We start from the raw sequence: 18,254 nt of genomic DNA, 5'->3' as shown, positions 1-18,254 counted from the left end.
GGAAGTTCATATATCTCTCTTACTCATCCGGATATTTCTTCTGTCGTTGGGATAGTGACTCAATTCATGCACGCACCTAAGAGTGGACATTTAGATGTTATGTATCGTATTCTCAGGTACTTGAAGTCCTATCCAAGAAAAGGATTTTTGTTCACTAGACATGACCACCTGAAAATTGAGGGGTACATTGATGCTGATTGGGCAGGCTCTGTTGCCGATAGAAGATCCACATCATAATACTGCACCTTTGTAGGCAGGAATCTGGTTACCTGGAGAAGTAAAAAAAAAAACAATTTGTGCTGGCCAGATCAAGTGCAAAGGCAGAATTTAGAGCCATGGCACATGGAGTATGCGAACTCCTATGGCTGAAGAGACTCGTTCAAGAATTGGGGTTTGAGACTGAGGGCTTCATACAGTTGTACTGTGACAAGAAGGCTGACATTAGCATAGCCCATAATCATGTGCAACATGATCGTACAAAACATGTTGAAGTTGATCAACACTTTATCAAGGAAAAAATTGACTCTGGTTACATTTGTACTCCCTTTGTGAAGACAGTGAATCAGCTAGCTGATGTGTGCACCAAAGAAACCAACTCAATGCAGTTCCATACCCTCCAAAGCAAGCTGGACATGTATGAGAATTATTCTCCAGCATGAGGAGGAGTGTTAGAAGTCCATGTTGTGAGGGTAGAATAGTAAATAGAATGGGAAAAAGCCCATATGTGTACTACATGTTAGTATAAGGGTTTTTATGTAATATTAGCTCTTTATCTCATATTAGGGAATATAGGGGAGAGGTATCAACCAACTCTGCCCAACTTTTTGTGCAACCTTCTTCCTCTCGTCGTCTGTCTTCTTCTTCATCTTCCTCCTCTCTCTCTCTTCTCTTGACTTCTATTACTGATTTAACAGACTACAAATACGAACTGTTCGTCCTTCCTCTTTAAATTCAACTACTAATACTTCCCACATTATATTTACCTATATCAAATGGGTACTGGACTGTTCTGGATATTTACAGAATTGCCATTGATCATTCAATTTAAGTTAATTATCATTCTTGTGGGCCCATAGCGACCCAAATTTGGGGTTCCATAACCCAGGTTGCATCAGTTAGGAATAGGATTAGAAAATTAAATTAAGCTTGTAATAGGAAATTCCAGATATGGCCTATATAAATGTTGAATCACACTCCATGCAGGTGCACCGCATTCCCTGCAGTGCCCTCCAGAGAAAATAATGATCTACCCTATATTCTATCTCCACAAGAAAATACAAAAATGAAGAACATAGTAGTTTAATACAAATGCAAGTTTAACTTCCTTTAAATTTTTTACATAGAAAAAAAAGTTACCGAGATAGAGGGATTTGAAGAAGGTCCAGAAATGCTGTCCACTGACTAAAAACAATGCTTTTGGATCCAGATGAGCGAAGATTTTCCAACTCCTGCAGAAGAACAGAAACTTTGGATGATTCCACCCAATTTTCCTCAACATTAATCTGGAATCGACTATCAGTAGGGGCAGTAATAAGTTCTGGTCTGTTGATGGTTTTCCTGTAAACAAAGGAAAAAGGTTCTGATATTATAAACCCAATTGTGTTTCTCTATCTTATTTCCTATAAGACAAAAGAAAAGGTCAATCTATATTATACAAGGACACATTAGTGAACAATATCACTACCATACTTAATAAGAATTATAAAGAAAAAATAGTTAGGAAGGCAGTGAGATGGCAAGAGAAATGGATTTTGGAGATACCTACAAACAGGGCAAAGACCAGAAGTAGGACTTCGCCAGCTTCCCAAGAGGCATTCTCGACATAAACGGTGGGCACAAGGTGTCAAAACTGCATCTTCAAAAGCTTCAAGACAGATTGGACATTCTCCTTTTTCTCCTTTGCGCAGCTCTTCCACAACCTCCTGAATGTAAGCCCTTGAGGGCACATTCTTTGGAACTTCTGGGGTATCCTCACCACCTTTAAGGAAACGTTTTGCAAGCTTATTGAGATCTGAGAATTCTTGAGTATCACCACGACTGGACATGTAAGAGCCATCCATCAGAAACCAATGTCATGGTAGAATATTCCCATAAAACATTATTATTTAAAAAATAATAATTAACAATTGTAGATGAATGTATACATCTGATTGTTTACAGTTTTGGATAGCTAGGGCACATATGGAAAATGGTCCAGATGGTTGTGAAACACAAATCTAATGCTCATGAACTAGAAGGCAATCAACAACAAAAAAGAAATAAATGAAGGGATGTGCCACTTGTGACCCATGTCAGTTACATCTAGATCTATCGTTTTCCTGTCTCACATTTTTAGACAGACAAAGAATATCTGGAAAATGGTTAAGAAACAAAAAAGATGAAAGTTTTTTTTTTTTTTAACTCAGAGATCACCCAGATGGGACATTTGAGGCTGGAAATTGCTAAAAGAGTATCTTCAAGGGCAAGGTTGCAAGCGCAGTAGCATTTAGAGTTTAGGTTGTCGGCAAACTAAAGATGTTAAGTCCTACAGCATTTTACAAACTTACCCTGATGCAGTAGCTTTCTTGGACTGGCCCGAACCCATTTGGAAGCATAGTACTATATCTCGCGATATATCGGTATCTCGGGCCTACCGAGATATCCGAAATATCCGAGATATCGTGAAATATTCGAAATATTGCATTTTTCTGCAATATTTGGGGTCCATCTCGGGGTATTTGGCCATATTTAGGCACGAAACTTCATGGACAGCCTTATTTAAGCTTAATAAACACATTTAAACCATAAAATTGTAAAAATGTGAATTCAAATTGGTGTTTTGGGCTTGCACCTTGATTGACATACGGTCGCCGACCTTAATGTATAAATAGTTAAATACACATAGATTAATGAAATCACAACTTAAGTTACAAATTACAAGTGCTAAACGCTGCTAATAGTAGTTCTTGTGCCTCCACTGGATCAATCCCACTCATGCCTCGCGAGTCGCGTCCATTGCTCTCTGTTTGAATGACATATGTGGACCACGGTATAGAATCGGAGAAAGAAGCGAGTGTAGTCATCCACAGTGTCACGTAAATGGAATCATCAACGATCGTAGGTAACCTATCCTAGGATATAAACTAGGGTTACCAATCGATCCATCAGTGAAGAAGATGATCCACGTGATATGATGTTGGCGCCGTGGAGGCGATGGCATTGGGCATGTATGGTGGTGAGGTTGGTATCTAGGTCCGCTAGGGTATGCAAAGATGTTATCTACAAAAGATGATCCAAGTATGTCCCTGGGACTGGGAGGTAGTCATAGTCCCCTACCCCACTAAGCGCCCATATGATGATGATCCATATCCATATCCACCGTAAGGTTGTGATGCACCATAATCCGATGCCAATGGAGTGGCATGTGCGCAAAAGATGGGGCACGCCAATGTCGGTCGGTCCTCCCTCCCTATCGCCCATACTCGAACCACCAGCGAGCTAGATAGGTTATCAATGTCCATTTGATCGGGTTGCAATCGTGTTTGTCGACCCCTACGCTTCTGTTGTATGTATGTAGGGGGCCTTTCGAGGAGTGGGGGTGCGGGGCACGTGCTCAGTGGTCCGTATCTTGTGTGGCATGATCAACCGTGTCTCTCCGGTGAATCGGAGTGGGTCTACAGTGCCGAATCCACGGGCCTCCTGGCCTACCACATAACGCTCTCGCATGCCAGTCATATTCTTCACCGGCATCACCACCACCAACATCACCACCACCGATCATCGCCATCGCCACCACCAAGCATCACCATCATCACCATCATCATCATTTGAGGACTTAGACAGTCTTCATCATCGCAACATTGCCCAGGTGGGTACGGAATGGTATGGGTGAGGCTTCCCTCGCATGTATCTCGACCCTCGTCCCCCGTATACTCGCCCACATCGGCGCCCAATCTCGGAAGCTATCGTGGGGTCGGACCTACCTCCCTCCTCATCCAACACGGCTCACCTCTATCCTCACCCAATCCACGATAGGGTCCTCATCGTCTCGAAGTCGACTTGAAGATGTCGTAGATCAATGGTGCCCCTCGTCCCTCATGTCCCGTGCGTATGTGTTGCGGTTTCAGCCTCAGTTGTAGTGCACATACACCATGTCGGATAAGCGTTGAGACCCCAATCTGTTGCGCCTCTTGGAGTGGATGAGTGCAAAGGTACTCAGTTCCTCTCTGACAACTGACGAGAACATGTTTGAGCGAGGACTTTAATTGCTATTCTTCTTAAGTTTTCAGCCGATTCCCATACTACACCCACCATTCAATTTGCATTACAAGTTTACAACAAAAAGACATGTGTCGAATGTTGTTTCAACTTTCAACTTTCAAATTTCAATACATATGTAATTTAAAACTTAAAAGAATTACCAAGATCACCACGTGCTCCCTGCATGTATCGCGACCTCGGTTCAAAACTTCCCATGCATCCCTAAATACCTTGATCTATACCCATGTGGAAAATTAGTAAGTACTTCTTCACTACTTATTTGAAAGCATCGATAAGTTGAGTTTCCAAATGAACTCACTTCATTGTTGCAAATTGCTTGTAGTCACCATCGGCTCCAACTTCTTCACTACTTGTTTCTACGACATCAATAAGTTGAGTTTCCAACCCAAGCCTATTGTTATATTGATACTTAGGGTTGAAGTAGTATGCTGAAATATGACATATAGAATAGAGGTATTGTCGAATGCATAGGTAATTAGTAAATAATAATACTATGAATTAGTAAACATAAAACAAATTTACTCACCGACCTTATGCGGTGGATGCATAAGTTGATTCTCCCAATGAGCATTTATGATATCTAAGAAGTGTTTGCTCTGCGAGGACCCACACTATGAGCACTATCTTTCATCAAGTCTATTGAAGATATAGGGTGGCGTGGTTGGGCCCTTCGAGCGGAGTCGGCAACATGTAGAACTTGAATTCTCGGCTCTAAAACTTTCACCACTTTGCTTAGTTTGGTCAGAGTCCTCGGATGACATCGTTGTTTGTGCTTCCCTCCCATTTGCGGTCTTGGAACCCTTCCATTGAAACCGCTCCTCGAGAAGCAAACATGCTTCTCGGCCCGACCTTCTTTGTCTCAATGCTTTTGAGGGCAATGTAGTTGGTGGCAAATCTTGTGATGCCAGGCCTAACCAAGTCACCCCACATTTTCCCTCGATAGATTGAGTGCGTAGGAGTGGTTGTATACAAAGTTTGTGACTTGTCTTGCACTTTCAACCACGTCTTCACCAACTTTAACTTTCCCATATCTTTTAGCATTAAGTCAATGCAATGGGCTGCAAGGAGTCGAGAAGAGCCGGTACTTATTATTGTTCATCATCTTCTCACCGGCCAGCGAAGTTACTTCCATTGTCAGTTACAATCTGGACAACATTCTCAATACCACATCTTTTTCCACTACTTCCTTTAACAATCAAATATATTTTGCATCCTTTATCTCTTTGGATGCATCCACGATTTGAGGAACACTTGTCCTCCCATCACAATAAACCATGAAATTGATGATGGACTTTCTTTAGGCCACCATCCATCTGCCATTATAGTCACCCCATATGTCTCCCACATATTCTTCATCTCACTAATGTACTCATCAATCTCACTCTTTTGTTGAGGTAGATAAACATTCATTACCTCATATGGGGTGGGGCCCTTGAATCTGGGCCGCCTGCATGGTATCTATCGTGGTATCATAATGGGGGCCTTGTGCGATGTTCTTTGGGATGGTATGGTATAGCATCCACTTAGCTATTGATTCTTTAACCAATCCCTTCATCCCCTTCCATGCTCCTTTGATTACGGGTTGTTTGCTTCCTTTCTTCTTATGCAATTTAGGATCGGATGTTGATGGTGGTCTTGATCTTGGTAGAGGTGTTGGGGTTGCCTCGCTTTGTGATCTTTTAAAAGGATTCAAAGTTTTAGGACCTCCAGCTGCCCGACTCCTCCACTACCCCCTACTCTTTGTCTCTGTGATCATCTTGAAAACTTCCTCTACTCCTTGAAGCAGTCCGCCTAAAATCCTAGCCTCCTCTGCTGTTTGTATGTCATCGTGTATGATGTCATCATCGAGAGGAGGAGGAGGAGTCATCATCATCATTGTATCGTCTTCCTCCTCCCATCGAACTCCTCACTGTATCCTCAAGTTGTTCTCTTATCCTTTGCTTGTCGGCCTTCCTCTTCTTTCTTCCCCTCAACTATCACCAATCTCCTGGCTACTTGGTGGGGACCATATGGCACCTCTGACATCTTTAGATCCTCCAATCGAGATGTTGTTTAAGTCTCTTGGACCCACCTCCCATAAATTGCATGTGACAATAATTACATATAGATTTTCTCTTATCCCCATCAATGGGAGTACCGTATAACCATGCGATATCACCCCTATCTTTGGCTGGTTGGTCTCTCTTGTTCCCTCTGTTCTCTTTGTTCGTCCGCCCCCTTTGTTGACTACTTTCCCCCCTTTTGCTTGCCCTGCACGTTGTCTATCACGATCCGCCTAATGATACTTGTTTCTTTGATGTAAGTAACACAATAATTAAAAAACTTAATGTAGATGCGCTTCAATTGACACTTTTAGATTACTAATACACTTGTATAGTTATTTAATATTTTTCCCCTAACCCTTATATTTTTCACAAAATTAAAACCAATTTTTATATATAATGTTAATATAAGTATTGACCTAACACAACAAAACTATGAATTAGTAAACATAATATACATGTAATGCATCTCAAAACATATAGAAATAACTTTCATATTTTTCATTATTTTTAAACTTAAAACTCATATTTTTCCTTATTTATTTCTGTTTTTTAATTTTTATATATTTTTCTTAATTTTCGAAAATTAAAAGAATTATTTAAGAGCAGAAAAATAAATCCGACACGTGAAGCCGTAGATCGGCCATTGGTGTCTAACATATATTTAATTCATTACCATCTAAGTCATATTAGCCCTAATTATTTCCTATTTTAGTTGTAGGAAAATGAATTTTTAAAACCAGAAAAAAATAAAAAAATACATATGGGAAAAAATTTCGACATAGTGAGGTAGATCGGCCTCCGGTGTCTAACATATATTAATATCATCAACATCCAACAACATTTGTACAAAGTTTTTTAAAAAAATAGTTTTAGAGAAATATAATTTACCTTAAATAATGAAATTAGGCTTGGATGATGAGCTTAGATGACCCTCCGACGCGTCTTCCCGGCGACAAGGAGCTTCAATGAGGCTTGGAAGGGAGGAAGAAGAGAGAAAATTTCATTTTCAGCAGCTCTCGGTGAAATATCGACCAAGAGCTGCGAAATATGAAATTTATAAGGATTTTGAATGTGACACTATTATTAAGCTTTACAATATCTCGCGATATATCGTGATATCTCGCGATATATCGTGAGTTCCACGATATATCGTCGAAATATCTCGATATATCGACAGTTATTGTACTTTTTATTTCGACCTTGTTTCAGTATCTCGGTCATGTCGAGATTCACGAAATATCGCGATATATCGCCGATATTTCGCGAGATTTTATACCATGTTTGGAAGCCCAGCTCAAGACAAACCAGATCCAAATCTGATTTTGGTCCAGTAGGATGTTTAGGCATTAATTTACATTGATCTTGTAATTTTTATTTTAGTTTATTCTGTTTTATTTTGGATTAGATACGTAGGAGATCAGATTGAGTTGTTTCATTTCTTAGTTTGAGTTGCTTTTTATTTCGGTTTTAAGATTGGACCAGGAGTCTTTTCTTTTTTCTTTACTTATATGCATGTAATCCAACGTAATGGACAGATTTAAATATGGAATGAAAAGTTGAGTCGAGTTATCCACCATAGTTATTAAGGACTTGACACAATCTGATATTCTTACCCAAAAAAAAAAGAGAGTGATAAATATATGTATGTATATATATAAAAATATGACCGAATGAAATAATCAAAAATAACAACAGAAAATAAAAGTAACTTACAGTATCAAGATGGTAGTCTTCTAATATCTCCCAAAACAGCAAACAGGAACACAAGTTGAGTCGTACAAAACGTACTTTCCTTAAGGTATTTGAACGCCCCGAATGTGTGCAAAACCGGGTTGACCTTTACATTCTCACCTCCAAGATAAAACAACTCCAATCACAAATGGCAGCACCCCAAGTGTGATTACAATCGGGAGTATTCGAAGGTAATACTCAGTAATCCAAAAGAAAGAAAAAGGAATAAAAACAGAGTATGATAACACTGTTTGAAAAAGAGAGCAGAAAACACTTGCATGGTTTTTTGTGATTTTTGAAGCCCAACTAGCCTTCTGTATTTATAGGCATAAATGACTGTACGTATGGATGTCTTTACACATTACTGTACATGTACACGTATATATCACCCTATGTACAGAACCCCCTACGAACGAGTGTATGTATATTCCATATCCTTACGTATGGGTACATGTATACACATATGTACCTATACGTACAAGAATGAATGTATGTCTATACAGATGTGCATGTATGAAGGTACATGCATGTATGTCTCTTATATAAAAAATTATATAAAGTCATACCCACTCCCACACCCGTACCCGACCCCGACCTCGGTCACGATCCGACTCGGCTCTGCTCAGCTCGAGTGTGAAAAGCACCCCGGACCCCAACCTCACTCATGGGACAAGGGAGACTTCCCTTGGGAACCCTATGTCCCTTGTAAGCTACATGAATACTTGTAAGCTTGCCATTTCACTTGTCCATAACCAATGTGGAACTAAACTTGAAGAGGTTCTTATGCCTTTTCAAGTCTACTTTACAAGTCTACACAAGAGGTCCATGGTTTAAGTCACCACACACACACAAGTTCTTTTAAAACATAACAAAAGTGGAGGGAAGGGTTTTTATCTTTTGAAAATTCAAAAAGAATCTTTTAAAACTAAAAATCCAACAATCTCCCACAAGTTTCAAAATATCGATAAAACGAAATAGACTACAAAGTAAATTTAGACATAGTAAGACACATCGTTGGAGGTGTCTTTTGGACTTGAACCTACACTAGGTTTGATGAACTACGCTGCAGAGTACGAGTGAAGTCAGACTTCTTGGACCTTTCCTCATCTGTGTAGTTGGCTAGCTCACCATCCATATCCTACTAGTCGACGTTCGAGACCTCCCCCAAAATATAAAATTGGACATTATATGGCCTTGTCCCCTATCTTGGTCTCTTAGATGTTAAAAGAGTTCGCCTTTTAAAAACTCTAATCAGCTGGCGGCCACACCTCCTACATACATTTAGGTTAACCAATGTACACCACAGTTAACACACCCCCACATTTCGTAGGATTCGGCTAATTAAGAGTATATAACTCAACCTCATTTCATTATGGTGGTACTACTTTCCCATCTAACCAGAATGAGCAAATGTATAGTAGTACTAAACAGGTCTCCTAGTGACTTTGTTTGTACCTTTTGAACCTAATTCAAGATTATTCCTCCACATAAGTTGGGTGTCCATCACATGATCTATGACACAGGCCTTAAGCTCATTCCTGTAGATGCTTCGTTAAGAAGTATTGTAGGCATCAAATACAGATTGGTATAGTAGTGCTAATTCAGGATTATTCCTACTATGTCTAAATTTACTCAGTAGTCTATTCCGTTTTATCAATATTTTGAAACTTGTGGGGCATTGTTAGATTTTAAATTTTAAAAGATTCCATTTTAAATTTTCAAAATATAAAAACCCTTCCCTCCACTTTTGTTATGTTTTGAAAGCACTTGTGTGTGTGTGTGGTGACTTGAACCATGGACCTCTTGTGCAGACTTGTACAGTAGACTTGAAAAAGGCATAAGAACCTCTTCAAGTTTAGTTTCACATTAGTTATGGACAAGTGGAATGGTAAGCTTATAAGTATTCATGTAGGTTACAAGGGACATAGGGTTCCCAAGGGAAATCTCCCGTGTCCCATGAGTGAGGTTGGGGTCCGGGGTGCTTTTCACACTCACATCGAGCCGAGCCGAACCGGATCGTGACCGAGGAGGGGGTCGGGTACGGATGTGGGAGTGGGTATGACTTTATATAATTTTTTATATAAGAGACATACATACATGCACATCTGTAAAGGCATACATTCATTCTTGTACGTATAGGCACATATATGTATACATGTACCCATACGTAGGGACATTGAATATACATACACCCATTCGTAGGGGGTTCTGTATATAGGGTGATACATACCTGTACATGTATAGTAATGTGTAAAGACACATCCATACGTACAGTCACATGTATGCCTATAAATACAAAAGGCTAGTTGGACTTCAAAAATCACAAAAAACCATGCAAGTGTTTTCTGCTCTCTCTTTCAAATAGTGTTATCACACTCTGTTTTTATTCCTTTTTCTTTCTTTTGGATTACTGAGTATTACCTTCGGATACTCTCGATTGTAATCACACTTGGAGTGCTGCCATTTGTGATTGGAGTTGTTTTATCTTGGAGGTGAGAACGTAAAGGTCAACCCGGTCTACAAACATTCGGGGCATTCAAATACCTTAAGGAAAGTACGCTTCACTCTTCCCTTGCTTTTTCTCCTTTATTCTTGTATTTTCTTCTCATATTCAATGCCCTGTGCTTAGACGACAATAACAGCCGTACACAATTGAATAGATCTCCCTAATTCTTCCTCTTTCATTCTCAGAATTTGGGAGTCATATACTTACCCTAGGGCGACCCAAGTTGCAAATTTTGAGACCTTCAGACTTCATAAATTGAGAGTTTCAAACTAAAACTCAGATATTGTTCCTTGCCTAACGGCCCTTACCACCAAATCCAATTGCAGGCCTTATCTCCCTCTTAACCCTTACTGTTTGCTCTTGGTATTAACTGAAAACAAGGGGGTAGGGGATTACGAACCCTATCCTACAATTTCATTGGATTTGGACTCAAAGGGAGACATTTCTCTCATTTTTGCTAAATCTGATTTATTGTTGGTTGCTCAGTATAGTGAGTTGAAGAAGACAACATTGTTATGAATTTGCACATAACCCCTTATTTCATAAAATTACAGAAAAAAAACCCTTTATACTCTGAACTCATTTACCCATTTGATCTTAAATCTGTTAAGTTCTTCCAAAGGGATACTAAGTTGCTCGCAGTTTTTACAGAATTGCCATTGCTCCTTATAATTGGGTTTTATTTGTTTGGGTGAACCCATAGCAACCCAAAACTAGGGTTTCGAACACGGGTTGCATTATTTGGTGTCAGAGCTAAGCCTAACCTGACCATTTATACCTACATTTTCAAGACTAGAGTTCGCTTGCCCAATGGAAAACTGCTAGTGTAATCATAGAAGGGTGAAGTGAGAATTTTGTTTTGCAGTCCATGGTGGAAATGTTGCCAAATACAAATGAGATTATCATTGAATCTGAAGGCGGTGTCTTCATCGAATTTTCAATTTCTCAATATTTTGATGCTACTTGTTATGAATGTTTGATTCTTCCAAACGTATCATTAAAGTTGGTCGACAATGGTTATAAACGTGAAAGGGTGTAGTTGATTGTGATAGAAATTTGTGTACCCTAAAGCCTTCTCATAGACAACAGACATTTGTTTTTCAAGGACTGGTTGACAAAGGATATTTAGGCATTAATTTGGGTTGATCTTACACTTTTTTATTTTATTTTATTCTCTTTTATTTTAGGTTACATACATGGAGATTAGATTGAGTTATTTTTTGTTTCCCATTTTGAGTTGCTTTCTATTTCCATTTCAGGATTGGATTAGGAGTCTTTTCTTTTCTCTTTATTTATATGCATGTAATCCAACGTAATGGACAGCTTTCAACGTAGAATGGAAAGTTAAGTTGTTTTAACCCCGCAGATGCGAGTTGCGTGCGACCAGGTTGGTCGATCGTCCCTTCCTCCTTTTATTCTTGCTTTCATCCTTCTTCCATATCCCTGATACGATTCCTCTTCACTCTTCTCTTTCTTCTTGTATTTTCTTCTCACATTTGATGCCCTGTTCTTAGACAACCGTAACAGTCCTACATAGTTGAATAGATCTCCCTAATTTTTTTTCATTCTCAGAATTTGGGAGTCATACTTACCGAATTTGCAAAGTTTGAGAAGTCTCAGACTTTATAAATTGAGAGTTTCAAACTGAAACTCAGATCTGGTTCCTTGTCCTAGTGCCAAATCCAATTGCAGGCCTTATCTCCCTCTTAATCCTTATTGTTTGTGTTTGGTATTAACTGAAAACAAGGGGAGTGAGGGATTACGAACGATATCTTACAATTTCATTGGATTTGGACTCAAACGGAGACAGTTCTCTCATTTTTTTACTAAATCTGGTTTGCCGCTAGTTGGCGGTTGCACAGTATCGTGAATTGAAGAAGAAGAAGAAGACATTGTTATTCCTCTGTACACTTTCCCCCCAACATCGGTGGATTCTTTGGAGATGTTTTTATATCCTAGGGGCAGTTTACTTTTGGGGAATTAGGGTCTTATGTTCAAGGGAATTTATGTCCTCTTTACTTTTTAATCAATTGAATAAATAGGAGGCATGGTGATCTAATTGACCTATTCAAGCAATCTCCCTTTCTCTCCCTCTCACGTCTCTCTCTTCTTTCTCTCTTTCTCGCATCCTCTTTCTCTTGCAGGTTTGGGAGTCTCTCGCTCTCAGATCATGGTATCAGAGCAGGCATGATCTGGCTCTTGATCGCAACACCTGTTAAAGCCTGCAATTACTCTTTTGAAGATTATGACCAGATCTGAGAAGTTTTGTGATTGAAGATCAGATCTTGTGGTGTTGAAGGCTTGTGATCATGTCTTGTTGCTGATGGAGGCTGAATCTACAACAATGGATGGTAGCCAGAATGAAAATCAAGTTCTAAACACAGTAAGCTCTGGAAATGATCGCAATGACAATCCTGTGATGATGATTACTACAGTGAAACCTAATGGGAGAAATTATATTGAGTGGGCTCAGTCTGCTAAGATGTATATTGGGAGTAGAAGGTTGATGGGCTATATAAATGGCAAGGTGAAGAAGCCAAAAGGGGATTCCTCCTATGATGAGTGGGATAGTCTTAATCTTACAGTGATGAAATGATTACTTCATTCCATGGAATCTTCGATCAGCCAAAATTATTTGTTCATGAAGACAGCTGAGGATATTTGGGAGTTAGTTTAGAAAACTTATTCCCAAAGCATGACAATGCTTGGATTTATCATCTTCAACGAGAATAGGTGATTATGGATCCAGAGAATTTGTATATTGAAGATTATTTCAGCCGTCTCACATATTAGTGGAAGGAGTTGGATCACTACCAACCTCTCACCACTGATCCTGAGATACTAAGAAACAGAAAGGAGCAGCAACGTGTGTTCAAATTTCTCTCTAGACTTCCCTATACTTTTGAGTTGCAGTGTGTTCAATTCTTGCTAAGGACAACCATCTGACACTTGAGAATGTCTATAACAATATTAAAGGGGAGGCTTATTGGGCCTCTAAGTCCAAACCGGCTGGAGAAGACAAGTCTTCCTTAGCTGTCGGTTATAAGGGTATAAAATCAGGCACTTCTTAGAACAAAGGTCAGAATTGTTGCCTCACGGAGGAAGAAAAGCACCACTTGAAGTGCAGCCACTGTGGAAGACCAAGGCGCAATAAAGATCATTGTTGGATTCATTATCCACACCTGAAACCAACCAAATTTAAGGAAAGAAGTGCAAATCTGGCTTCTACTAAAGGGGAGACTGTTCTGAGTGATGGTGGTGCTTCCGTTGACCCCCGTGATCATGCTATCCAGAAGTTATCTTTCAGTTGTCCTCTTTGAAAGCCTCTCTGGAGAAACCGATTATTAGCATCATCCTAGGTATTACAACCCATTAATCAACTAATCATTCCCAGTTTGTTCCTTCTAGCTCTTGGCTTATAGACTCAGGAGCTACTGATCATATGACAGGTAAGCGTGAGGGATTTTCTTCATTTGTTCCTATTTCTTGGGGGGGGGGGGGTGGTTAAACTTGCTGAATGTTGATGGGTCCATTTCTCAGGTTACCGGTAAGGGTACTTAACATTTATCCTCTTCGTTTCCTCTTTCATCTGTTAATCATGTTCAATCATTTCCTCCAATATTGTTTGTCAACCAATTTGCCAAACATCATAACTATAGTATAACTTTTTTTCCCATCTTATTTTATCTTTCAGTACATGATAGCAGGGAAAAGGATTGGTGGTGGTCGTCAGTAGGTTGGCCTCTACATCCTTGAAAAACACTCTTCCACTGCTTGCTCGAGCAAAGTGGTATATAAAGCTAATGCTCAGCTATTGTTATGGCATACACGACTGGGTCATATGTCTTTTCATTGTCTTTGTTTTTATTTCCTAAGTTGTTTGAGTCAATTAAAGGTTCTCAATTGTCTTGTGAAACATGTCAGTTGTCCAAGCATTATAAAACCAATTATCCTTTAAGCGTGAATAAAACTGATTCTATCTTTCAGTTAGTACATTCTGATGTCTTCGGACCATTTCCGAATACTTCTCTTTTTGGGTATCGTTATTTCATGTTATTTATTGATGATTTTTCCCGAACCACATGGTTGTTCTTAATAAAAAGTTGCTATGAGGCTCCTTCAATTTTTCAGACCTTTTACAAAATGGTGGAAACTCAGTTTGGAATGAAAACCAAATCATGCTGTGATGCTGATCAGGAAGGAAAACATAAAACCAACAGCCTTTGTTGTTTCTTAGATGAACATAGAGTAGAAATTCAATTTTCTTGTACTAATACACCTCAACAGAATGGTGTACCTGAGAGAAAAAAAAACCGTCCCCTTCTTAACGTTACCCGATCTTTACTTTTGAGGGTTATGTTTCACAGAGAATTAAATTAGGATGGATGAAGTGGAGAGATGTATCCAGAGTGTTGTGTGATCAGCATATTGTTTTAAAACTTACAGGAATTTTACAGGAAATTCATATGACCGGCTATAATGTATGGTGCAGCATGTTGGGCAGTTAAGAAGCATCATATAGATAAACTGAGTGTAACGGAGATGAGGATGTTGAGATAGATGAGTGGAAAAACTAGTAAGGATAAAGTAAGGAATGATCATATTATAGCTGATTTGGGAATAGTTCCAATACATGATAAGCTACGAGAAAGTCGTTTGAGGTGGCATGGACATGTTCAATGGAGGCCTTTGGATGCTCCAATATGGAGGAGTGATTATTCAGATTGAAGGAACTAAAAGAGCCAAGGGCAGACCTAAACTGACTCTAGGAGAAGTGGTGAGGAAAGACATGCATAGCTTAGGCCTTATGTCAAGTATGACCTCAAATAGAGCTGATTGGAGGGCAAGGATCATACAGCCAACCCCATTTAGTTGGGATAAGGCTGAGTTGCTGTTGTTGTTGCTGTCCTAACTGCTACTAATATGATAAACCGAATGTCTACTACTCTTACTGAAAATACCCTTTACAATTCCTTAAACCTGTACATACACTATTCTCCTTACCTCCCAAAGTGTTTGGATGTATGGCCTTTGTTCAGGTGTTGGATACTCATCGTGACAAATAGGTCCTCAATTGTTGAAGTGTATTTTTCTTGGATATTCTCCCTCTCAAAAGGGATATAGATGTCATTGTCCATCCCTGAAAAAGAAGTTTGTGTCCAAAGATGTCGCATTTTTTGAAGATTACCTATCTTTTCTCCAGGAGGTAGATCTGTCCCACTCCCATCTCCCTCCATTGGAGACTCTCTTCCATTTTTGGTTGATTCTTTGGTGTCCACTCCATCGTATTCAGTATTCTTCTATTACTACTACTACTACAAATCCTGCTGATGCAACACCAAGTGGCCACACCCGAAGGAAGAAGAAGAAGAAGAAGAAAAAGCCCTGAACTGAGGGCTTAGGTTGGGAGCCATAAATTAGGTTTGCATTTTTAGCATTTTCTATACTTAGTTTATTTTTCTGTTTTTAAATTGAACCGGTTCAAATTGGTTGCATCCAATTGGTTCAATTTAAGTGATTTACTTAAGTGTCTTTTAATTTAAGTTAGTAGGGACAATTAGGTCTTTTTACTTTAAGTTTTTAAGTTTAGCTACACCCTTCCATGATTTATGAAGGAAGTGTTTAAATTGTAATAGGTTTTGGCCTATGGCCTTTATTATAAAAGATTAAATCGCAGGAGGCTCCCCCACAGTTTATGAATTTAAAAAAACAAAATTGCGCTACTGCTGATTGTTGCTGCTGCTGCTCCTTGTGAGTGTTTGCCTTGTGGTTCTATCAAGGTGGAAGGGTAGGTGGATTTCCTACGACTCCTTATGCCGTGACGGCTGGGAGGATCCTCTACAGCTAGAAGGTGGTTCTATCCTTCTATCACAGAGCTGCTGCCTCCATTGAAGACTTGCTGCAACTTCAAGTTTCTTCTTCTATCCCTCCAATCCCAACCCCCATCGATCCCCTTTGTTTTATTTGAATCCCATCAAAACCCTAAGCTTCCATTAATTCCCATCGATTCCCACAAACTCTAGCATTCATAATTCTGTCTAGGCCAAATCCCCAATTAGTTTACCATCAAAATTCAACCACAGCTCCTACTCATTAACCATTCCACTCGACCAGAACCCTAGGCCCAGTCTCCCCTCAAAACTCTAATTCCTCATCATTCATTAATTCTCCAAAAACCCTAAATTCCAGAACCAATACTTCCAACCACTCAAATCCAACTAAATTTGGTTCGAACCTCCCTCCCACTGTCCCCTACATTCGATCCAATGCCCTGCCCCAAAATCCCTTTTTAAACCCTAGTTTTGACTGTTTTCCTATTTCCCAAAACCCGAAACCCTAACCCTAATTTCTGAAATTTCAAATCCTTATCTAAACCTAATCAATCCTACATTAATAGCTTCCCCTAGACCTGCCTATTAAAACCATATAAGAATTACCCCATTCCCCCAAGCCTAACCCTAGAAATTGACCTAAGAACCCTAATTCTGCCCATTCGAACCAGCAGGCAGCAGCCCCTTTTGATCCTGTTGCTTGGCCTCTAGTAGGATCCTTCTCCTATTTAGAGCTACATTACCTCCACCTATTCAGGTATATACTCAACGATGCCATGTTGCAGATACTCCTGCTACCCATGTTGTCCCTGCTGCTACGAGTGATCACCATCCACTCTCTTCTTCATTGGTGCAGCTCCCATCATTTCTTCTAATGATCTCCCTGTTGCGGTAAGAAAAGGACTAAGAACTCATCATCCAATTGAGTGTATTTTGTTTCTTATCATGCTTTATCTCATTCCTTGAAAGGTTTTCTTGCAATGGTTTCTTTTGTTAAAATTCCTTCAAAGGTTTCCGATGCATTGGCTGATCCTAAGTAGAAAGAGGCAATGGAAAGTGAGATGGGTGCTCTGAAAAAACACATACATGGTCTATTACTCCCGTGCCTGATAGTAGCAATGTTGTTGGCTGCCGATGGGTGCTCACTGTAAAACATCGTCCTGACGACTCTATAGAAAAGTATAAAGCTCGGTTGGTTGTACAGGGCTATCACCAAATTGAAGGTGTTGATTATCAGGAGACATTTGCTCCAGTTGCAAAACTTAATTCAGTCTGAGTTCTTTCATCTATTGCAGTCCATAAGTCGTGGTCGTTATATTAGTTAGATGTTAAGAATGCCTTTCTTCACAATCTTTTAAATGAGGAGATTTATATGGACATTCTCCGGGGAAATTACATTGATTTTCCTGCTGGCTATGGTTGTCGTTTACATAAGGCAATTTATGGCCTCAAGAAATCTCCCCGTGCATGGTTTGAGAAGCTTAGTGATGCTTTGTTTCAGTTCGGTTTTCAATGCAATGCTCTTGATTATTCGGTATTCTTTGGCATGATAGCACGTAATACTACAGTGCTTCTAGTTTATGTTGATGACATAATCCTAACTGGAGATGATCCTGAGCACATCATGAAGACAAATTCATTTTTGGCCAGCAAGTTTGACATTAAAGATTTGGGGTCCTTGATGTATTTTTTGGGCGTTGAAGTTGCTCGCTCTGCTAAAGGCATTGCTATCTCCCAAAGAGAGTATGTTCATGACCTTCTGGATGAGACAGGTCTTCTTGGAGCAAAACCTGCTTCCACTCCTATTGAGGAGAATAATAGTCTTCATGATACTATCTCACCTCTATTGCAAAAGCAAAAGACTTATCAAAGGGTGGTTAG

At 39.5% G+C, this 18,254-nt stretch overlaps 1 protein-coding gene across 3 annotated transcripts in view; it reads right to left on the bottom strand.

Moving 5' to 3' along the window:
• LOC122671615 (DNA repair protein RAD5A) overlaps positions 1-18,254 on the bottom strand; it is a 60,885-nt gene that overhangs the window by 6,728 nt on the left and 35,903 nt on the right. For 2 of the 3 annotated variants that reach the window (XM_043868945.1, XM_043868946.1), the window contains exons 16-17: positions 1,762-2,037; positions 1,357-1,557 (exon numbers count right to left, since the gene is read on the bottom strand). In XM_043868945.1, the coding sequence (XP_043724880.1) occupies positions 1,357-1,557; positions 1,762-2,037 (477 nt within the window). Of the gene's footprint in view, positions 1-1,356; positions 1,558-1,761; positions 2,038-18,254 lie in introns of those variants that run through there. The other variant, XM_043868947.1, reaches the window with a different exon arrangement.

Source organism: Telopea speciosissima, chromosome 8, assembly GCF_018873765.1.
Source record: "Telopea speciosissima isolate NSW1024214 ecotype Mountain lineage chromosome 8, Tspe_v1, whole genome shotgun sequence".
Lineage (NCBI taxonomy): Eukaryota > Viridiplantae > Streptophyta > Magnoliopsida > Proteales > Proteaceae > Telopea > Telopea speciosissima.
This window is presented reverse-complemented; position numbering and strand designations above follow the sequence as displayed.